General features: G+C 46.5%; 1 protein-coding gene across 9 annotated transcripts in view; it reads right to left on the bottom strand.

The window, feature by feature from the left end:
* The window catches only part of LOC124616074 (protein grainyhead), a 325,732-nt gene that overhangs the window by 110,747 nt on the left and 192,047 nt on the right, over nucleotides 1–22,938 (bottom strand). For all 9 annotated transcript variants that reach the window (XM_047144317.1, XM_047144313.1, XM_047144310.1 and 6 more), the window contains exon 5: nucleotides 20,247–20,409. In XM_047144317.1, the coding sequence (XP_047000273.1) occupies nucleotides 20,247–20,409 (163 nt within the window). The remainder of the gene's footprint in view (nucleotides 1–20,246; nucleotides 20,410–22,938) is intronic.

The following is a 22,938-nucleotide window of genomic DNA, read 5'->3' as shown; positions in this document are numbered from 1 at the left end:
ATCGCTCTTACCTATTGGATTAAAGTAATCATTATTCTAAAATGAACAGAAGCAGTCTCGACCGCAAGAAACCTTTATTATTATCGTTACCTGTTTCGGTTGGTTACGGACCATCTTCAGATCTCATACCATGGTGGTAGGCGTTGGCGGAAAACGGAGCAAGCGTTGCGAACTCCACAAACCGCCTACTCCCATAGTATGATGTCTGAAGAAAGTCATATGATCGAAACCGGTAACCACAAAAATCTTGCGGTCGAGACTGTTCATGCTTATTTTAAAATACCAAGAAAAACCACTGTTCCCCGCCAAAAAAATTACATAATTCTTCTGGCTGGTTTGATGTGACCCTCCACGATTTCCCCTCCTGTGCCAATCTCTTCATCTCAGAATGGCAGTGAAACACTATGTCCACAATTATCTGTTTGGATAGATTGCGATTTCTGTCTTCCCATACAATTTTTATCTCCCATGGCTCCCTCAAGTACCATGGAAGTTGTCCGATGTCCGAACGCATGCCTTATCATTCTGTATCTTCTTCTCAGTGCTTTCCACAGGTCCCTCCCCTCGGTGTTTGTGCGGTTAACCGCCTTATTTCTTATCGGTCTACCTATTTTCAACATCCTATGGTACCACATCCCAAACGCTCCGATTCTGCCGGCCGTTGTGGCCGAGCGGTTCTAGGCGCTTCAGTCTGGAACCGCGCGACCGCTACGGTCGCAGGTTCGAGTCTTGCCTCGGCAGTGACTGTGTGTGATGTCCTTAGGTTAGTTAGGTTTAAGTAGTTGTCATTCTATGTAATTCTATTAAGTAATTCTAGGTTCTAGGGGACTGATGACCTCAGAGGTTAAGTCCCATAGAACTCAGAGCCATTTGAACCAAGCTTCGATTCTCTTGTTTTCCGTGTTTCCCGTAATTTATGATTCAAATCCATCAATGTTTTACTACAAGGGTGTATCCTCTCAATTTGATTTAGCAGTGATTATTTTTTGTCAGTGAGTGCCATTCCTGTTGTCCCCGATAGCAGGGAAAATTATGACCATCTGTGCGCCCGTTGGCAAAGCTTCGCTCAGTGCTGAAACAAGCAAGATCGGTAAAGGCAATCACCTCGACAACATTTAAACTTAATCAGAGCTGAAACGCGAGCTTTCGAAGATTCACAGCACCTCCTTCATCAGTAGATGACTGAATGAGGTGAAAGTTACGTTGGGCAGAAAATCCGTCCAATTCTCTCACAATTCGGCTCTGAATTGAACTTTTGGGAACGGGCGCTAATAACCTCGCTGTTGTGCGCCCTAAAACACTAATCATCATCATCATCATCATCATCATCATCATCATCATCATCATCAGAAAATCCGCACTGTCGCCGAGCGCTGTGTTGAACATAGACGGTAAATCAAGTATAGCAGTCTTGGGAAATCAGCGACAGCGGCACACAGCCTTACGATAGTGCTAAGATAAACTCTGAAGAAACGAAGGTCCTCTTCTCAGATACCGTAATAAAAGAAACGGTAGAAACTCGCATGAACTCTACAGTTTTATGAGAGACGGAGTTTATAATCTGCGTGCTGCCTGGAAACGAGCACTTGAGACGGGCTTCTTGAAAGAGATACAAACAAAAATCATATTTCTTAATGGAATAGGTGATGTTGGGGCTGATGTCTGTTACCTTTTCACCCTTCAACTGCTGCCCGGTGGAGGAGGAGGCTCATATACCACATAACGGATTTTCTGCATTCGCGCACGCGAAACCCTGCCCCCCAGCTAACGTCATCGCCAATAGAATTGGCCAATGATAACTTTGAACACGACTGTAAAAGAAGCAGACGTCGCTCCCGGCAGACAACCATCTGCTGACGATGATGGTGTTAATATTCCAGAAAGCTCAAGTTTTAGCTCATGTGGATCATGCTTAGTAGTGCCTAAACCATTCATATGTGTTAGCATCGCAATCAAAGACGTCTCAGGCTAAATGCATGTGGCACTGCAGAGATTCCCAAGATTCATTCTGGGAACAATGCCCTAGGCTGTGACTAAGCCATTAGTCCGCAATATCCTTTAGTCCGTCATATCCTTTACTCTTAGTCACGTAAGGTATGCCGGACAAATTAAGTATGGAAGATAGGAAAGAGGGTGTGACGGAAGTAAACCTGTGAGAGTGGATCATGAGTCATGCATGAGTAGATCAGGAGGTAAGAGCATTGCCTCCGAATGGCAAGGATCTGGGTTCGATTGCCGATCTGGTACACAAGTTCAGCTTCCGGGAAGCTTCAATGATTTGGGGAAACTACACGTCTTTACTCTGCAGCATAATAGAGTTAGAGGCACATCACAGTACTGCTAGTGGGGTACGTGTGGCGTCTGATTTGCTGAGAGATGAACTAAGGACTGTTGCGAAATTGCACAGGGTGAGAATCGAAGTCACGACCTCCGTGCGGGACCATCGTAGACAGGCATTGTGCGCGCCCGTGCCAGGTTGGCGCAGTGACGTCATCTAGCTCCTTATACGGTGGAAGCAACGAATCGTCTGCTGAAACTTCGAACGTAACCTTCCTGGTTCTTCTGAGTTAAAGGTCGTGGCAAAATTGCACATTCGGGGGTTCGAAGCCGCGACCGCAGGCAGTGCCGGGCAGCGCGCGAGACAGTCGCACGCAGACGACACGGAGCGCCGATGGCGATGGGCAATTTAGATAGCGGCGGTGTTTGGGCAGCGCCGGCGTTATGGCGGTGTTTACGCGCTATAAAAGCGGCGGCCGGCGACCCTCCATCACGCATTGGCCACGGCTGTCGCGCCGTCCCTGAGCCCGTAATTGCGCCGTTGTCATTTCATTACCCGGCCCTCCGCTGCTGCCGGACGATGGCGGCGCCGGACCCCCGTCTTCATGTCATACGAGCGCTCGTGGGCGGCAGTTATCCCGAGGAAGGCAATGGGACTCCGCTGCAGTCCGTCACTCCACGTCCCTTCGTTTTCCTCATTATTCTGCATTAATGGGGGAACAGCTTCCAGCGTAGACGTAAGACACGTTCTTCGTGGTGACAGTTATGTCAGAAATGACGTAGTTTACTGACACCAGCAGTGCAACATGGATGGAGGGAGGGAGGGAGGGAGGCAGACGGAGAGGGAGGGAGGGAGGGAGGGAGGGAGGGAGAGACTAGGATTTAAAGTCAGTTCGAAGACGAGGTCATTAGAAAGTGGCCTAACATCCTACTGGACAAGGATTGGTGTGATATCGGGCGAGCCTTGTTCAAAAGAAGTAATAGTGGCATTCGCCTGAGGTTGTTGAGAACCACGAAAATCCGATGTTTGTGTAGCCGGAAGGTGAGTCGACACTAGCTCCTCTCGAATATGCATCCAGTTCCTTAACCGTTGCAACACGAAACACACAAGTATGGTTTTTCAAACCTTCAAAGTATCTACAAAGTAAAGGGTTTCCTGGCGCTACTGCGCAACATCCTGCAGATTTAACTAGTACGAAACGAAAAACTGGACGAGACACATCTCGTTACTAATCAGCACAATCCGAAATTCCTTCACTGTATAGCAGCTTAACGTATAACATAAAAAGTGCACGCGAAAGGAACGTAATTGATTAATCAGATACGGTCAACAACACTGTCACATTGTCCACCGATGACGCTGTTGTCCACCGGTCAGTATCGTCGCGGGATAATGAAGAAGAAAATGCAGAACGCTGAAACTGTATTTCGACTTGGTATACCACGCAGTGCCATTTCTTTCTAAAATGTCGATGAACACTAGATAGTGTCGCAAAGAAAAGTATCCTAGATTACGCGATTACATTTAAAACTGAGATTTGGTGATTATTAGAGACCCAGTAGCTCAGTTGCTCAAGGATGTGGAAGGATATCGACCGTGGCGTTACTGTGAGGACCAGCCAACAATTTTATTGAAAATACGGTGAACCTAAATCTGTATTAGCTGGACAGTGCTTTAATCACTGCAATACAAATGGATCCAAGTCAAATAACGACAGTGGCAGTGCCTATTGGGTACCCCAAAGCTAACGACAAGGCTTTTATTATCTGGACCCACACAACACTATTACGACTGCTGATCTAATTGCAATTCTGGAAGGCCTGCAATTTGTACAGACGGCAACAGCACACACAATAGTCATAATCTCTGATGGCATGCCAGCCCTACAACTTATTACAAACAACCATAATAGTTGTACGAATAGCTGCAGCAAATGTCGAGTTTGTGTTTCGGATGCAGCGGAACTGTCGCAACATCTTGATGGTATGGATGAAAGGCCATTCTCGGATACCTGGAAATGAATACGTAGATGTCCTAGCAAAGCAAGCATCTCTACACAGAGCTGTTAAATATTATCAACTCCCTCTCACCGATATCATACCCATATTCCGAAATCAGTTGTCATCAGACTGGCAAGAGGAATGATCGAGGAAGTCTAAAATTGAAAGCAGCAACTGTGCACTCATTGATTTCACGATTCCAAGAGTACCATGGTATAATAAAATATATACACCGAGGGCCTTCAGGACATAGCGCGGCTGGAATTTAGTCATTGGAAGTACAACAGACACCTCTTTCGGCTCAACCTAAGCGCCAGAGAGGAAGAAGATCGAAACCATATCTAATTACAACGTCCTCGGAACACGTATCACATCAATTTCCTTACATGAAATCTTCGGGCGCTTGGTCAGCTGTTCCCAAAAAATGGTTCAAAAGGCTCTGAGCACTAAGGGACTTAACTTCTGAGGTCATCAGTCCCCTAGAACTTAGAACTACTTAAACCTAACTAACCTAAGGTCAACACACACACTCATGCCCGAGGCAGGATTCGAACCTGCGACCGTAGCAGTCGCGCGGTTCCAGACTGTAGCGCCTAGAACCGTTCGGCCACGGCGGCCGGCACCTGTTCCCAAGCAGGCTCCAAACCTTGTCAGCATCCACTGATTCACAAATACACGAAATACTGGAAGAGTTCGTTAACAGTGCCAACAACCAGATATAGCTCAATCCGCTGCTAATCTAATGGTTTTCATAATTAGAATGCCGGGGGTAGGCCAAAGCACAATTAACTGACGATATTCGCACTTGCTACTCAGCGGTATTTGGAAGGCTCAGCCTATAAATGTATGTCACTATGTTCCTCCTAGATGTATGTGTCTGAAGACTGGTGTATCTTTACACGTGGCCGTGATACCCAAATCTGGTCATTATATACTAATCTCCTGTTCTATCTACACAGTACTTATAGACTGCACAAATATTCAATTTTCTATCCGCAGCTTTTAAAACAATTCAGACAGGACATACAAAAGAGCATTTTATTGTTAATTTTGATACATAGTTATTAATATGGCTTGAAATGGGAAGATCCAAAATGTATACCAACGGTCTTATTTTTATTGCGTTACTAGTAGGATATTTATTGAAGTGTTGGCAGAAGAGCCAACACTGTGTTTCTAGAGGAGGCCGAAATGCACGCGTTTAATTACACGCTGACTGGCGTGAGGTCTGGAACAGGACAATATCTTGAGAATTGCAAATAAAGTAAGTAGATGCTGTAATACTTAACTTTAATCCACAATTGTAGAACATCTCTCTTGATGATACATGCTTCACATAATAAATATCTATTGATAATGGCGCCTTGCTAGGTCGTAGCAAATGACGTAGCTGAAGGCTATACTAACTATCGTCTCGGCAAATGAGAGCGTATCGGTCAGTGTAGCTTCGCTAGCAAAGTCGGCTGTACAACTGGGGCGAGTGCTAGTACGTCTCTCTAGACCTGCCGTGTGGCGGCGCTCGGTCTGCGGTCACTGACAGTGGCGACACGCGGGTCCGACGTATACTAATGGACCGCGGCCGATTTAAAGGCTACCACCTAGCAAGTATGGTGTCTGGCGGTGACACCACATTTATAACATAAATACCTCTGTGTATCTTCTGTTACATTCTCATCTTGCTTATTTGTTTCAGTATACTGTGGATGTCAAGATTATGTCGCAATCTGTCCTTTGTTAAGCCTGTGTAGCTTCGTACCAAGTTACGACTTAAAGCAGTATATAAGCTGCACTGTGAAAACGAAACCAATCCTAGAATCATATTTCAAGTGTCGAGATAACTCTACCGGCATGTACCGAAAGCCACTAAATTAAAAAAAAAGGTCATATCTCTACGTTGGTCAGTGTCAGGGGAGGAGATAGATCAGATACCTGTCGTCGTCACAGACTGTACTGCAAACGAAGCACTAAGCCAGTTGGTAGAGGATTCGATTAGGAAAGCGTTATCATTGAAAGGTTTATCTTGCGCAAGAGCTGCGAAATTTAATACTATAGACAGTGTATTTGTGAGGCCAGAGAAAGGGTGACAGTGGACTACAAGGATGGATAGATTAGATTGCATATACAGATGAGATGACCAAATCAGCGGAGAAAGAATGCACTGCAGCCTGCAGTTTCTTGGAAGATGCAGTCCCACGATTCATAACGGGAAATGACATCTCAGTCAGTTGCTAACTCAGTTGATGCAAGACCGCAGAAGTTCTGACAAAGCCCCCCGGTAATAGCAGTATCTTCAGCGGCAGGTAACTGGTCGTGAAGCTACATTGCGCAAAGATTATAACTTACTTTATTCACACGTGCAGAGACTCCTGCGCGCTAGGAACGGAAGACAGGAATAAATGCAATGGTGTGAAGCTACACACGTAAATATCCGAGACGCTGCAGGAATAAAACAAATCTCTTACTGACGTGCGAACAGCTTGCTGCTTGCCGCTTTCGGTTAACTTTAGCTATAACTGTATGCGAGATATCCCACACGGTTACGTAGAGAAATATGATGGTGTAGCTTACAGAGATATGGTAGTCGTGAGTATTACGTGCGAAATGCTTGCTTGCTGTGTGGTGAGTTCAAGCAAATTATTGCACGGCAGGATTTCTTGATGCTGTGCGAGAAATGATATACGAGAAAATAAAATTTCTGCTAGCGGCGGCTGGAGGTCTCAGTTCGGCAACATTTCAACTATGTTGGGACTTTGAGTGCAGAAGTAAATCAGAGCGATTAATACGAGCAAGGCATATGCAGCGTCGTTCACAGAAATACAAATGATGCGCGGTATCCGAGGAGTTGTTTGAGCTACTGAATAAGTATGTTGTGGTGGATGAAAAGTACCGAAGTGATAGGACACGGTGAGAAGCGTTCACGGAAACGGAAAGTTTCATGTTTTCTGTCAGTGTGCTGTCTCTCTAGGTGTCATGGAAACTGTTTGTTGCCACACACACGTACTTACATAAAAAATAGAGAAAATATCGTATTTTTATCGGTAAACGCAGCGACCCTTCGAACATGCACGCATCTCTGTCTCCAGAAGACATGTTGAACTTTGAAGGTTCGGAAGAGCTGCCTTCACAGCTTAGGAACCTTCAATATAGTTTCCCACCGTGACAGGCGTATTTTCATGAAAGAATTGGCTACTCTAGTGTGTTACCTACGGAAACTTCGCGAAACATTGTAATAATTACATTGACAACCAAAATGTTCTACAGCTTACGCCCCACAGTACTTTATTTTCCTGAAACTGAGGTTTCGGGTTATTAGCCCGTTTCCTAACAAAAAAAATATTCACCACCATCACCATCAACATATTCGTCATCGTCGTCGACGTCTTCTATGTGACATGATTTACTGCATAAGGCCGCATCAAACCTTCTGAGTACATTAAAGTTATGCGCACGATCAATATATCACAAAACATGTTAATGCAGTATAACTAACTAACTAACTCCGTCCGAACAGGTCTTGGAAGGCCCAACGGTACCGACCGGCCGCCGTGCCATCCTCACGCCACTGGATGCGGCTATGGAGGGGCATGTGGTCAGCACGCCGGTACTGCCAAGGATTATTCCTTGGTAGGAGGGCTGGTACAGAATGCACGCAGGCTCATGAGGCCAATTGAGGAGTTGCTTGACCCAATAGTAGCGGCTCCACGGTCAGTACAGTCTGCAACAACGAACAGGAGAGCGGTGTGCTGATCACATACTCCTCCATACCCATCCACATGAGGCCGCAAGGCAGGTATACATCCCTTGGGCCTTGACGACGGGGATGCGGAGTTTGTGGACTCCAACTGTTTGAGAAAGGTAGCTAAAGGACACATACGTTGCACAAAAGGGATGACCAAGGGCTTAAGAGGATTATATATAAATTGAGGGGGATCACTGCTGTCAGCTGCAGCAGGACGTTAGGCGGAATCATCGGCGACCAGTGAAAATGTTTACCGGAGCGAGATACGAACCCGGGACCTTCTGCTTACAAGGCAGGTGCGTGAACCACTGCACCTTTCGGGACACAGCGTTATCACAACTGCACGTACCATCTCGGTGTCCCTCACGGCCGATCCACATTCTCCCATGTCCGAAAGAACAGACACGATGCATTCACATAAAGGATTCAGAGGAGCAACACAAAGCCTTCGTTTCTTAGTGAACGCTTCCCTGTGGCCGACGAGCGGTACTACTTCTGTAGGTTTATATAATCTCTACACAGCACTCTACCCTTCAGGCTGTATAGCTGCTCCTTGCCCTTTTTTTTCTTCAGCACTGTTGCCGAGCAACGGGTGCTGGACGCAAATTGATGGGGCAGTGTGGAGTCGCCGATTGAGGCGGTAAGCGCAGCACAGACATTACGCAAAGCAGAGCGCTTAACGAGTGCTAAGTGAGGGCGCCGGTGCGCTGGTGAGCAGAGTCGGCTCACGGCAGAGGCCGGCCTCCCGCAATTTCTGCCCGGAAATTAAAACCGCAGCCGTAATAGCGGAGCGCGCGGTCAGCGAACGGCGGACGCTGCGAGGGCAGAGCGCCGTCCGTGTGCCAACACCGCTGCACCAGTTCGCCTGAACTAGCGAGTGGGCCTTCTTCTCAAGCCAGTGCAACACACTGTTATTTGGTTCGCAGGTCAGCATTTATCGCTGCATCCTATTGGGCAACCCGAGTCTTGTCTAAAAGATGTGCTCGGAATCGGAGAGATCGCGGTATTGAATCTCGGTCGGACCATGGAAATTTTCAACCTGCCTTTAATTTAGCCTTCACCTCTTAACGCTCTGAACAGTTGCCACGAACGACACGTAGTTCGGATTCCACGTTAAAGTGTAAGCCCCCTCTGGATAAGTAGGGTCATGAAAGTCGCAGAAGTGGCGTCCATTTGAAACACTTGAACCCGACCATTAAGCCCCACTAGGCAACTATCGCCACATTGCTCTGCTCTCAATAAACTGTCAATCAAGGCGCTGTGATACAATGCCTGAATACCGTAAGGCATACAGCATAAAAGTTGTCAGTAAAAATTTCGACCAACGGTATCGTAAAGAAAATAGTACGGTGGGTCGTACTTGTAAACTGCTGACCAGAGTAATGTACACAAGAAACAAAGAAAAACATACTGCACGAAGATCAGTTTAGTAACAGACTCCGTAGCCGAGTTCGCTAATGCACGCTGCAGTGCCACATGGTTCGAAGATAAGCCGGTTCGATTCCTGGTGGCGGATGAATTTTTCACTGCCAATATTTCGCTGGCAAGGGGAGGACCACTGTTGGTGTAGTGCTTCCGACCACCAGTCTTCTCGTCAGTGTTCTAGAATAAATTCCAAACCTCGCTTCAGTGCGTCGTGAAGTGGGGGCATGTGACTCATCCGTTCATCGAATGAGGATGTAAAGCTCGACGGCCTCCTAGGTGCTATTCGAGAGAAGTAGGGCACGATCCGCCACCGGGTTATACTCTCTTCCTTCTTTCATCATCACCACCACCACCACCACCACCACCACCACCATCATCATCATCATCATCGAACAACACAACGCGACACTACATTACACAGGTACCCATTACACTCACCTACACTCTACAAACACACATACGTCACTACACTTAGATAGCCGCAAGGAAAGAACCAACGTGCGCGGAGAAAGAACGCTCTTTGCGACAGGCGGCTGAGTCCACCCCGTGGGATATCCCAACCAACAGTGCTATACAGCATTTACATTTTTATCAGTATAGTCTGAGGGCGGGAGTTGGTACTACACAATCAATTCAGACTATTCACTTGGTAATGGAAGGCAGATAAAGTAAAAATAAAGGTGTCTTTCTAGTTGCTGTGGATGTGGAGAGAGATTTCGACAGTCAGAGGTAGGCTAATATTTTTGCAGCCTTTAGAAGACTGGGACTTACGTGCAGACTGGCAAATAACTTACATCATCTACAAAGCGCAAGAATCTGGGGCACAGAGGTTTTATGCATATACTGAGCGGATGGCTAGCAATCTCTAGAATTTAATAAGTTTTGTATATCATCTATAAAATGTTGTTCTTTTGACATGTGTCGAAACTAACCAACTCATTTACGCAAAAAAGGTAACATTTAGAGCCTTGCCTGCAAACACCCCCCCCCCCCCCCCAATCCCTCCTGAAAGATTTTCTGCGGCGGCTGTGACTGGGCTTAGGGGTAAACAAAGTAAAGGCGGAGGTATTGAAGATTAGAAGAGGTAGGAATAAATAACGACTAGATTCACATCAAAGCCGGGAAAGACACGGTAGTGGAAGAAGCAGGAAGATGTGATAAGTAGATTGGCAAAGGCAGAGAGAGCTTGGTCCAATACCAGATTAGTATCAGATACTGAAACATAAATTAAGAAGAAGGTTTTGAAAGTGTACATCTGGAGCTCAGGCCACAGGAAATCCAACAACGAAGTAATTGGAAATATGTTAAAAATTAAGTGGGCACGTAAGGCACACAATGAACTCAAAAGAATAGGTGAAGACATAAGTATGTGGTAGACTTTTACGGCGCTCAGGAACGGTTAAGTTGGCGCTAGAAGGAATGATAGAGGTAGATAGGGACTACAATAGGCAAAGAAAAGTTATAGAAAATACTGAATGCACAACTAAGGAAAAAATATGAGGGTAGTATAAAACCAGAAAGACTGAAGAGATAAAAAAGAAAGCGTAAGATGGAAACAATGAATTTTTACCAACGTGTATGAAGCTGATGCAATGACTGAACATTTGTCACAAATCGTGGATGCAAGCGGCTGTGCATTGCGACCGGGATAGCTGACTACCTTTTCGAGCTGCTAACGCCAGTAATCACTCATTAACAAATCTCACAGCGGGAGGGGGGGGGGGGGGGGGAGGGCACTGAATCTATTTTCTTCGCTACTCACTGGATGAATTCAGGAGGGGAGACGGTATTGAAGTCATGCGCCTACAACACGCGGTAACAAGCGTACCTTTTCGGTGTGCGAAATCTGATGTGCAGCATTCCACCGACCAATTAAATGCTAATAGGCGGGCGTGCTGGGCGAGAATGCGGAAGAAGGCACTCGGCAGAGTCTAGCGCGCCGTAAAGTACCTCCCCCCTTCGCCCCCCCCCCCTCCTCCACGGGTCTACTGACGTGGGTGCCGCGACTGACCCACTCACGGTCGCGAGGCGCTACATACTCTTACGTCACTCTATGAGTCGTCGTTTAGTATTTAGAGGGAGAAATATTTTGTATCAGCTCAGTCGACAGTGATGCATTTATCATTCCGTAGGACACCACAACAACTTTATATTCGCCCTCTTTTGTATCAGTTCTGGCTGAGTAAGGGCTAGATTATGCATATTCATTTACTTGAGTACCTGTTTGCTATCGGCTGTTTGGTCATGAGCATTCATTTTATGATTAACATTTTTCAAAGTGCGCACAGTATTCGAGTTAACCACAATTAATTACGTTCTTTCGTTCATTTATTCTCGTATGAAGTATATCATAGATTACTACCTTGGTAGATCACATCTACGCTACTTACATTGCCCTAAAGCGGTATCTGTCGCTCTTGTTTTGAAGACGATAAGATTGAGATCTACTGGCGTACTATAATATAAGCGACGACGATTTGGTGTAAGAAAACAAATGCAACGACGGTTTATTGGAGACGTAGCACAGTACAAAATGCGAAAGAACTGTCGGTGTCATTTCAAAGAAATCATCCAACAATTCACTTTAATCGTGTTAGGTCACATTTAATCTGGATGGCCGTATGGGATTTTGCATTTCGTTCCACGAATGCGAGTACAGCGTCTTAAACACTAAGGTTCCTCTTTCGGCAAATAGTTGGAGAGTTTTTAGGGACAATGTAATAGCTCCACACGATATGCACGTAACTATATTTAAAAACAAATGGTTCAAATGGCTCTGAGCACTATGGGACTTAACATCTGAGGTCATCAGTCCCCTAGAACTTAGAACTACTTAAACCTAACTAACCGAAGAATATCACACACATCCATGCCTGAGGCAGGATTCGAACCTGCGACCGTAGCGGTCTCGCGGTTCCAGACTGAAGCTCCTAAAACCGCACGGCCACACCGGCCGGCCAACAATATTTTCAAACTGTCCTCTTTATCAGTGTTGGATCTCTGTTGTAAAGACTACACAGACATTCAGAGCATTCAGTGATATCGGATTACGAATGTCAGTTCTAAAAGAATTGGTGATACACAATTTCGATTCTCTCAAATCTGAGAGATGTATTTGTGGAGAATTAGCTATGAAACTTGATTTCATATTCGTGGGGACTTCATATCGTCTCACGCGAAGACCACTGCGCAACAATAGTAGCACTTTGTCAGGAGTGAGTTCATGTTCCAGGATTCCGCGAGACAAAGTTCTGCTGCGGTACTGATAACACGTGAATCATAGTGTGCAAACTGAATGGCGCGGCAACTGCAAACGTAGTCCAAGCTTGAAATCGGCTGGACAATACGCTTCTTGTGCGTAAAACGTCTAAACTACAAACAGATTCACAGTGAAATTGTAGAAGTATATGGATCTAACGCAATGTCGCGTACAGGCGTAATGAAATGATGCCAACAATAATTTCACCAAGGATGCAAAAAAGTGGGCGATGCTGATCAGGAAGGAAGGCCACTGACATTCGCAACAGACGACACGACAATGTTAACACAATCGAGGAACCGATTCGCAGCAATCACAGATCTTTTCCAGCGATGTCCGCCCACGTAACTGAAGAAGAAAAAGTGATCAGCACAGCTGAACACCATCCCGAGGACCTAAATTCTGTTCCCGGCCGGGTCAGAGATTTTATCCGCTCGGGCACTGGATGTTATGTTGTCATAAACATTTCATCATCATCGACAAGCAAGTCGACTTGCGATAGGCCGCCGATCAACTTCAGATGGAGGCCGTCGGCCAAAAGCGACATACGATCATTTCCTTTCATTTTTTTCGACGATGAGAGTGTTCAGCGCACACCAGTTCCCGAATGGCTCTGTGACCAAGCAGCGGATTTCTATCGCCGAGGGACTCAACGAATGGTAGAGCTTTGGACAACATGGTTGTGGAGATGAAGCAGCGATTAGTATGATTAATCAATTACCCAAAAACAGTCTTAATCGCATTCATTATTATTATACCGCCAACCGGTTTCAACCCCACGTAGGGGGTCATCTTCTGGGCGTTTACACCATTGGTCGACTGCTGGTGGTGTCACTCCTGCCTACATAACGGCAGGAAACTATCAAACTATCAATAGTTTACTGCCGTTATGTAGACAGGAGTGACACCACCAGCAGTCGACCACTGGTATAAACGCCCAGAATATGATCCCTACGTCGGGTTGAAACCGGTTGGCGGTAAAGTAATAATAAATGCGATGAAGACTGTTTTTGAATAATTGAATGGTAGAGCGTTCCGACCGTCGTTTGCAGAGACCTGGTGATTATGTTGAAAGATAGAGTAGTGTATCTGCGCCACTATGAAGTGTAACGCTGCATTCAGTAAAAAAAATATTGTTCTCTCATAAGAATGTGTAGCTTCCTTTTTTAAGTACCCTCACATCTACCGACTACCAACACTCATACATAACAGCGATGATATTTTGTTTTTTGGGGCGCTCAATTGCGCGGTTGTCAGCATCCGTACAAACTCCCAGTCCTTTCATGTCCAGCCTCGCCTTTTTCTCGAATGAGGATGAAATGATGAGGACAACACAAACACCCAAATCCCTGGTGAAGAAAATCCCCGCCCCGACCGGGAATCGAATCCGGGCACCGTGATCCATAGACAGCAACGCTAGCTAGTAGATCACGAGCAGCGGACACACACACACTGATTTATGTGCGCTTGCGGACGGAGACAGATGTGTGATTTACTACTGTTGGCAAGTAACGGCGCTAAATCTCAAGCGAGTAACTATCAACTACGGCGCGAAAAGCTTGGCAGGGCTTTAAAAGCGGTAACTGCAATATTCGCCACATGATGCACTGTAGGAGTCCGAAGCAATGGCACAGTCTGTGTCGCGGCTCGAAATACGCCGCCGTTGCGGTTCCTATGAAAACCTCGGCCATCTGTTACTCGAGCTCGCAGCTTCATACCTATTTTAGTGTTTCAATAGCCAGCTTTTTGCTAAAAGCACGAAAAACTCGAAAATATATTACGCTGACATCTGCACCTAGGAGACAAAAAAATATGGATGGAAAATGTGAACAAATGGGCAAATTTCTTGAGCAAGGGACATGAAATAACTTGTAGAATTTATCACTCTTTCAGGCAGAGAGCTCTCTGGCGTTTATGATACAGTGGGAAACGTAGCGAGAAAGGTCAGCCGTCCGCGGAGCGGCGGCTAAGAAATTGGGGGAGGGAAGGAGGGGGGAGGGGGGGGGGGGGGAGGGACCGTGATATACTGCCGGGAGCTCGGGCGCTTCGGTGAAATTTTAACTGCCGCCTTTTTGTGCGCTTCGCTCCGAGACGGATAGCACGGGATAGGCAGTGTTCGATAGTGAGGTAGCCGGCTGCTGGGATTTAGTGGTGGTCGGCGAAACCAGAAGGCAGCAATGATCAGGAATCCAATAGAGGCCGTTGCTTTCGAGAAAGTAGTCGCTTGCTCGAAGTATGATCGACTCACTAACATCACAAATGCCTCATCACGGAAGGGAAGAAGGCAGTATTTTTCGAAATAGCACATCCTTGACAGGTTTAAAAATCTGAAGACTCCGGACAAAGGCTAGTAGTTTTCTTCAATTCTTGTCGTACCTACTGTTATAGGGATATTCATCCACATTTTTTTGTTTTGTTTCTCATCTGTCGAAAACGATTTGGGTAAAGCACGGAGTATAATAATACGTCTTGCAGTAGGGTAAGTTGGTAAAGAGTTCTCGTAACTGGGTGAAATCAACCCATTTAAGAATTTCCTGTTTGGGTAGCTGTGTTCCGTCATACGCTTCCTTGGAATAACAAGCTGAATTTATTTGAAAATACAAATCTGCAGCAAGGCGAGAAATTCCACGTCGGGCAGTGAAATCTGAATTACTCGAAAGCTGGACACCGAGAGGAGAACGAAATACCACTGGAAAACAAATCAAAACTCCTACTTTTACAACTAGGCGCTACGCCACTTCAAGAAATAAGGATTATCAATTTGAGGGTCGAAAGGCTCAAACAATCTGGTGCTCTCAATCGCAGCGCTGCAGACAGAGCTGCACAAACTTTCACCATTACACGCTCTAAATACTTCGCTAAGAAAAACTCGGTCTGCCCACACCTTTACCTCCTAAGTGATTGTTCGCGGATTGGGACGTAATTAGTGCCTTACGCAAGAATACGAAGCGGTTACCCGTTATTGTGTATCATCATGTCACTAATTATTAACTTAAGAATAGTGTTATAGGTAAAGACACAAACAACAACAAAAAAATATCGTATCTGTGTGATACCAGAGACAGTGCCGAACTCAACGAGAATGAACAAAATACATAGATAGTACAAAGGGAGCACTTGCAATGTACGTTAAAATGTTCTCGCGACCGCGAAACAGTTAGTGCTAAGTGCACGCATTAAGTCCGCGATTAGGCGACAGGCGACCGATGGTAGTGCTGTTATAGGCAAACAGACGAGCTTCGCAGTTCTCTTAATTACAGGTTCAGGGTTCTTTCCTGTACACGTCAGCGCGTTATCAGGCTAACGACCAATGATACGTAGAGAGTAGCAGCGAGTACACGACAATTATTCTACGAGCGCTTTTTCTCCTCCAGCCGGAGATAGTGCTGAGCGGGTGTGGTGTCAATGGAACTAACAACAAGCTCAAACATTTTTATGGTGACAGCTACGCATGTTTGTTTTCTCGTATTTTTGATTAGCGACTACGTACCAGTTTGGAGCTGTTTCAACGACGCTCAAGGGAACCGGAACAGGACACTCCGTTGTCCCGGAATCCAAAGTCGCCTTGCACCTACCAGAATAATAACTTATTCCTCAGCTGTCGTAGGCGAAGGGGGCAGTCTTGGACTTTTCTGATCCTGTTTCTCTGCTCGAAGCACGCACTGGATGACATGAAATGGCTTTGCATGATGACCAACGAGCTATAGTATTATCACACACTATGGACAACCTTGTTTTTGTGTTCGGGTCCCATAATGTCATTTCACCCTAGATGTCAACGGAGTGGAACAGAAAGAACGGCGACAGCACCTTCAAATAGTGATGCGTTCACCAGATGCGATGTCGTCACGTTGCTGCGCTTCGCCCAATACCGAACAGTAAAGGTTGTGCGATTCCATCCAAGATAGAAAAAATCGAAATATATTATCTGTGTTAAGGAATTGGCAGTGGTAACGTTTATTAATAGCCAAACAAAAATTGATAAGAGAGGTTCTTTTTTGTCTCATATATCGTGCTCTTTTCCTTTTTTAGTAGCAAATCTCACCAAAAACATCAGTACTTCTTTCCACAAATAAAGCTACTGTTCTTTCTTTTTCCTGGCCTTTATCCCGTATCGTCACGCGGTCCACATGTTAATTATTGAATTTGGAAATATTAATCGCCTCCATTTCCACCCAAGGACGGAATTTATGTACACTAACTGTGTGCGTATAGTGTTATCCACGTGCGAATTTTTTCTAAATGTTCGCGAACCGTGTGACAATGGCGGGACGTGGGTATCCGCCCGATATTCACCAATTCGGATGCGGAAAGCCGCCTAAAAATCACTTCCAGTACAGTCGACACACCAGTCCTTCCGTTAATCGACGCCAAACCGGTGTGCCTCGCCGAATCTGGATGCAGTGCGCTATTGCTCTCGGCTATCCGAGCTGGTCAGTAAAGCTAACTTTGGTACTGTTAAAAAGACTACTCTATGAAAATTATTTCATTAGTTTTTTTTCTTTGGGTGGATATTGTGAAACACAAATCACTTTTTCGCTTTCAGATATCCAGCGTTTCTTGTGAAAGAGCAGTCATTGGAGGAATATCCAAGTTACATGAATAATTGGGGTTTAAGGAATGGAAAGGAAACGGAAGAGGAAAGAGACAGGGAGGAAATAATGACTTGCAGCCGCTCAGGGCATTGCAGCAATGCAATGCAATGAGGCATCAAGGGATCACATATTTATCATTGGAGGGCAGCGTGGAGGGTAAAAATCGTAGAGGAAGGCCAAGAGATGAATGCACTAAACAGATTCAGAAGGATGTAGGTTGCAGTAAGTACTGGGAGATGATGAAGCTTGCACAGGATAGAGTAGCATGGAGAGCTTCATCAAACCAGTCTCAGGACTGAAGAGCACAACAACAACAACAACAACAACAACAACAGTTTCAGTGCGGGTGCTCAATCAACATCCGAACTCTTACGGGAATAAAAAATCCGTGAGTATGGGGCTAATGGGCGGGGAGTTTGCAATATGTTTCTGATGGAAAGCGTGTCCGGGTGGCTCAGGCCGTTAACGCAACCGTTCTAAAGAAGCGGAGGTTCCGGTTTCGAGTCTCGGTCCAGCAAAAATTTTCAATTCTTGTCATTGCATTGGCGCAGTACCCTGAGCGTCTGGTAGTCATTATTTCCTTCCTATCTTTTTCCCCATCCAGTTTCCTTTCCATTCCAGTCACCCCAGTTATTCACGTACATGTGCCAGCCGCTTCATCGGGAGTCTCATGTCTGTAATATACAAGTCCATACGGAACCATTACACTCATCCTCGTCACCGTCTCCCCCCCCCCCCCCCCCAGTCTACAACCGTCATTTGAAATGCATTGTGGAATTGATATTTCATTCCGCCAAATGTGAATCGAGCGAGTTCAGGTACTTTATGATCGAGACATGTAACATCGTACGAAAGACTGATGACTTACTGCCAAGGAACAGCCTACGACATTGCTAAGAACAGATATCGGGTCTGAACAGTAATTAGCAGATGGGGCTTCGTACGCCAGAGGCTGTATTTTCGGGTTACCTTCTCTTGCAATGTGACGGACAAAACTCCGGGAGACGAGCGTAGTAGGCAGAGCACTCGCAGAGCCACACGAAGCGCGCCCAGCTAGCTCCTCGGACCGGTGCCTGATAAGGTGGCCAGATACGACGCTGGAAACGCCGCGCGACCAATCAATTACCCCTCCCGGCCGGCGGCGCTCTCCTCGCGAAAGATAACATTGTCCGCGAGCCCGGGCTCCACCTCGCCGCTTCGCCCCCGCCTTTACTCACCGCAGCGCCGCGTTCCCCGGCGAGCATCAAGATCGAAATTATAGAAATCTCCCGCGGGCGGCTGAGTGCTGTTTTACATAAGTAATAAGCAATCGTGAGAAAATGCAGGCGCGACTGAGATTGCTGATCCGGCGGCCCGCCGTAATTGATTCTACTGCGCCTGCGTACTCGTACGCGCGTTTTACGGCGATCCTTTTGTGTGTGCGCGCGCAAGCCACATGACCGGCCGAGAAAGGCGTCAATTATAGACGCGCTGTTCTGAATGGATACCGCCCAATGGGCATGCGCGAGCCGTTTATGGCCGAGGCTCCTTTCACCCGTTGGGGAAATTCTCTCTCGTTCCCCGTGTCTCCCTCCCCCTTTCTTTTTCCACGCCCCTCTCCGCCCACTCACTGGGAGTCCGGCGAGGTCCTTGGATCCTCGCCAGGTCTGGCTCCGTCCGTCTACTGCCGCGCCCGCGACAATTATAATTAATTGCATTTAATTTCCTGTTGCGTCATACCCCGCATCGGAACGGACCGTTTATTTCTTGCCCCTCTTTTCCTTTTTTTAAATTTGGCTTCTACGTCTCTTGCAAATCGTCACCAGTACGGCGCAATTTCCTGCGTAAATTTCTATCCATGAAAAAAGCCAGACAGTTATCGCTCGGCCATGTAGAACGGAATGGAGTTGGGGGAAGTAATTAAACGTTTGGACCGGTCTGCTTTAATGTCCAGGTATGCACTGCTGTTGAGCAATTGTTTTGTCGAACTGCGTTGACCATGTATTATCCGGCGCAAATAAAACTCGCTAGACGCGACTTGTAATTCGAAATTAGCTTGCACTGCGTCCGAGAACCATGAATTTCATAATTTGGCATACACCTGTTTTCCAAGTAAACGTAACGTTTCTTTTACCTGATTGACAAAAATGTTATTTTATAGCATAGTTGACTTTATTGCCATTTTTGCATTTTAGACTCACCACAAAATCTGCAGTTTGAATTTATTTCACTCTTGCGATTTAGTGTCATTATATTTGTTTGTGTATGCCAACGAAAGTACGAAAACGAGTGAATCTGAAACCTTCTCGGTAACCACGTAACGTAAGAGTAATATAAACTAATTTGTAAGTCTTGGTGGTCTGAACAAGAAAGTGGCAGTCCAATTTGTATCCTGGAATAATATCTGCAACTGTTCATCTCTCTCACCTCTATAAAAGCTTTGTGTGAATGACAAACACGAAGCCACACCATCGATCGAAATCCACGTCCAACGGATGAGTCAATTTTCTCCCCATCTCCCCCCGATTCTTGAAATATATGTTATGGTATGCAAGGAGAAAAGTTTAGCGTAGTTCCTATACACCATGTCTTGTACACAAACAATGTGACCATAATAAGGTGAAGATTATGATTATTTCAAGTTTCATTTTGGATATGAACAATGAACGCTTTAGATTTAATATGCTCGTGACATAGGACTGATCATAATATCAACAGCGTGCTGTCCATTAATAAAAAAGGAAAAAATTTAGACATTTTCTTGTCAGAAATGAGCCTTCCAGACCTTAAAAGAGGTGAGTACGAAAACAATTAGCCGCTGTATAATTTATTTAGGAGCATGTCTCTTTCTGTGTGGACTGCAAGAACATCCGGTGACAGTACGCGGTATGCTGGGAGAAGTAGGCTAGTACTAGTAATTTCGCCAGGCAGCAGGGGCTGAAGGAGGAGATAAAAAGCAGCAGTAACTCACCTTAACTGTCTGACTTTTGAGCGGCTTGTCGGGGTCCGGAATGTACTCGAGCGTGATGCCGTAGAACTGGCCCTTATTGATGTAACTTATGCGGTCGTCCTCCCGCCTCTGGCTCGTCGATATCGGCGTCTCCAGGTGGTACTTGAAGCCGCACGGGGAGAATCTGCGTTTCAGAACATCACAGTCATTGTACAAGTAAAACAATAGGCCTCATACTGAGTAAAAAAAAAAAAACAAAGCTATAATTATGAAAAAAGGTTTAGACACACTCTACTTCAGGCACAATTAGTAACTGAATACATAAACGAAATCCTGTCCGAACAGGCCTCGGGATGCGCAAAGGTGCCGACCGACCGCCATGTCATCCTTAGTAGATAGGAGTCATTGGAGGAGTCATTGGATGCGGAAATGGTGGGGCATGTTGTCTGCACACCGTTCCCGCGGCCGTTGTCAGGTTTCGTGATCGGTTCCGCTACTTCTCTATCATGTAGCTGCTCAACTGGTCTCATGTTACGAAACGTCTTTGACGATATGTTCTTCATGTAATTACCTTACCTTCTGATGAAGTCACCCTTACAGGTGACGAAAGGTCAAGGTATATAGAAAACCTATGCAACCGGTTGGCTGATTTTTACATGTTTTTCAAACTACATGAGTGTCTTTTCTAACAGCACGACATCGCCTGCAGCACTTCTTCTGGGCCCTCGACCACTTCGAGTGGACCCTAGACGGTTGAAAAATCGTGAATTGGTCAGATGAGTCCCGATTTCAGTTGCTAGGAGTCGATGGCAGGGTTCGAGTGTGGCGCAGACTCCACGAAGCCATGGGCTCAGGTTGTCAACAAGGCACTGTGAAAGCTGGTGGTGGCTCCTTAATGGTGGGCGCTGTGTTTACATGAAATGAACTACGGTCCAACAGAACCGATTAGTTACTGTAAATGGTTATGTTCGGCCACATGGAGATCGTTTTCTGTCATTGATGGACTTCACGTTCCCAAACAACGATGGAATTTTTATTGATGACAATGCGTGATGTCAGCAGGCCACAACTGTTCGCGACTGGTTTGAAGGACATTCTGGAAAGTTTAAGCGAATGATTTGTCCTGGCAAGTCGCCTGACACGGATCCCACCAAACGTTTATAGGACATAACCGAGAGGTCAGTTCGTGCAGAAAATCCTCTACCGGCATCACTTTGCAATTGCAATCAGCTATAAAGGAAGCATGGTTCAATATTTCTGCAAGGGACTTCCAATGACTGGTTGAATCCATGCCACGTCGGTTTGCTGCTCTACACCGAACGAAAGAAGGCTCGACACAAGGTATTATGAGGTATAGCATGACTTTCGTAAGTTCAGTGTACATCCTTGTCTTACACCATTTCTAATCCGAGGACAGCATTCTCGGTTTTTTCACTCAGTTAGCAGTACGGCTCAATGAAAAAAAAAAAAAAAAACGACGTCGCACGATGTTAGACACAGACATTCCTGTCGCCAGCGACACACATCGCGTCTTCGACCGGAGCGCGCACAGTGCGACGAGCGGCGGTGGCGACTCGGCCGGCGTAAAAACGGCGACGGCGGCGGCGGCGGCGCGTCCGCCGTGGCGCGGCGGCAGTCCGCGCGCGTCGCGGCGGTTCCGCTTTAGGGCGGCGCGGACACCGGCCGGCGCACGCGGCGCGACTCCCTTGCGCTCATTTTGCCCTTTCGCGTCTCGACGCCGCCGTCCGGCCGGCGAGCCTCCCTCGCTTTTTTGCGCCTCGCGACTAAGTGGAATGCCGCGCACCGGCTAACAGTACCCTCGCTGCTTTCAGATGGCCGCTTACCTGCCCGTATTCGCGCGCTCCCGGCCCTTCATCATTCGAACAATACGTTACCGCCTTGCGACGCTGGAATTCGCAGCGTGCACGAGATAACGGATAACTTACAGCGGCCGGCAACGACTACGTTTTGCCGCAATGCCAGGAGAGCGATAAGGTCTTTTCCTTCAATAAAGGGCTCCACCTCTATCTCACTCGTTTGTTGTGGTCGTCATGGCGTAAGCGTAAAATTCAGGAAACGACACACAGTAATACAGTGGCGTGTAAAACATCAGCACGAAAGCAACTTTCGCATAATGTGACCAAGGAAACTGGTGCACTTGCCTAATATCGTGTAGCCGGCCCCAGTGGCCGAGCGGTTCTAGGCGCCTCAGTCCCGAACCGCGCGACCGCTACGGTCGCAGGTTCGAATCCTGCGTCGGGCATGGATGAGTGTGATGTCCTTAGGTTAGTTAGGTTTAAGTAGTTCTAAGTTCTAGGGGACTGATGACCTCAGATGTTAAGTCCCATAGTGCTCAGATCCATTTGAACAATAATATCGTGTAGGTTCAAATGGCTCTGAGCACTAAGGGACTTAACTTCTCAGGTCATCAGTCCCCTAGAACTCAGAACTACTTAAACCTAACTAACCTAAGGACATCACTCTCATCCATGCCCGAGGCAGGATTCGAACCTGCGACCGTAGCGGTCGCGCGGTTCCAGACTGTAGCGCCTAGAACCGCTCGTCCACTCAGGCCGGCTTATCGTGTAGGGCCCGCGCGAGCACGCCGAAGTGGCGCAATACGACGTGGCATGAACTCGACTAATGTCTGAAGTAGTGCTGAAGGGAACTGGAACCATGGATCTAGCAGGGCTGTCCATAAATCCGTAGGAGT

Source organism: Schistocerca americana, chromosome 5 (assembly GCF_021461395.2).
Source record: "Schistocerca americana isolate TAMUIC-IGC-003095 chromosome 5, iqSchAmer2.1, whole genome shotgun sequence".
Classification (NCBI taxonomy): Eukaryota; Metazoa; Arthropoda; class Insecta; order Orthoptera; family Acrididae; genus Schistocerca; species Schistocerca americana.
This window is presented reverse-complemented; position numbering and strand designations above follow the sequence as displayed.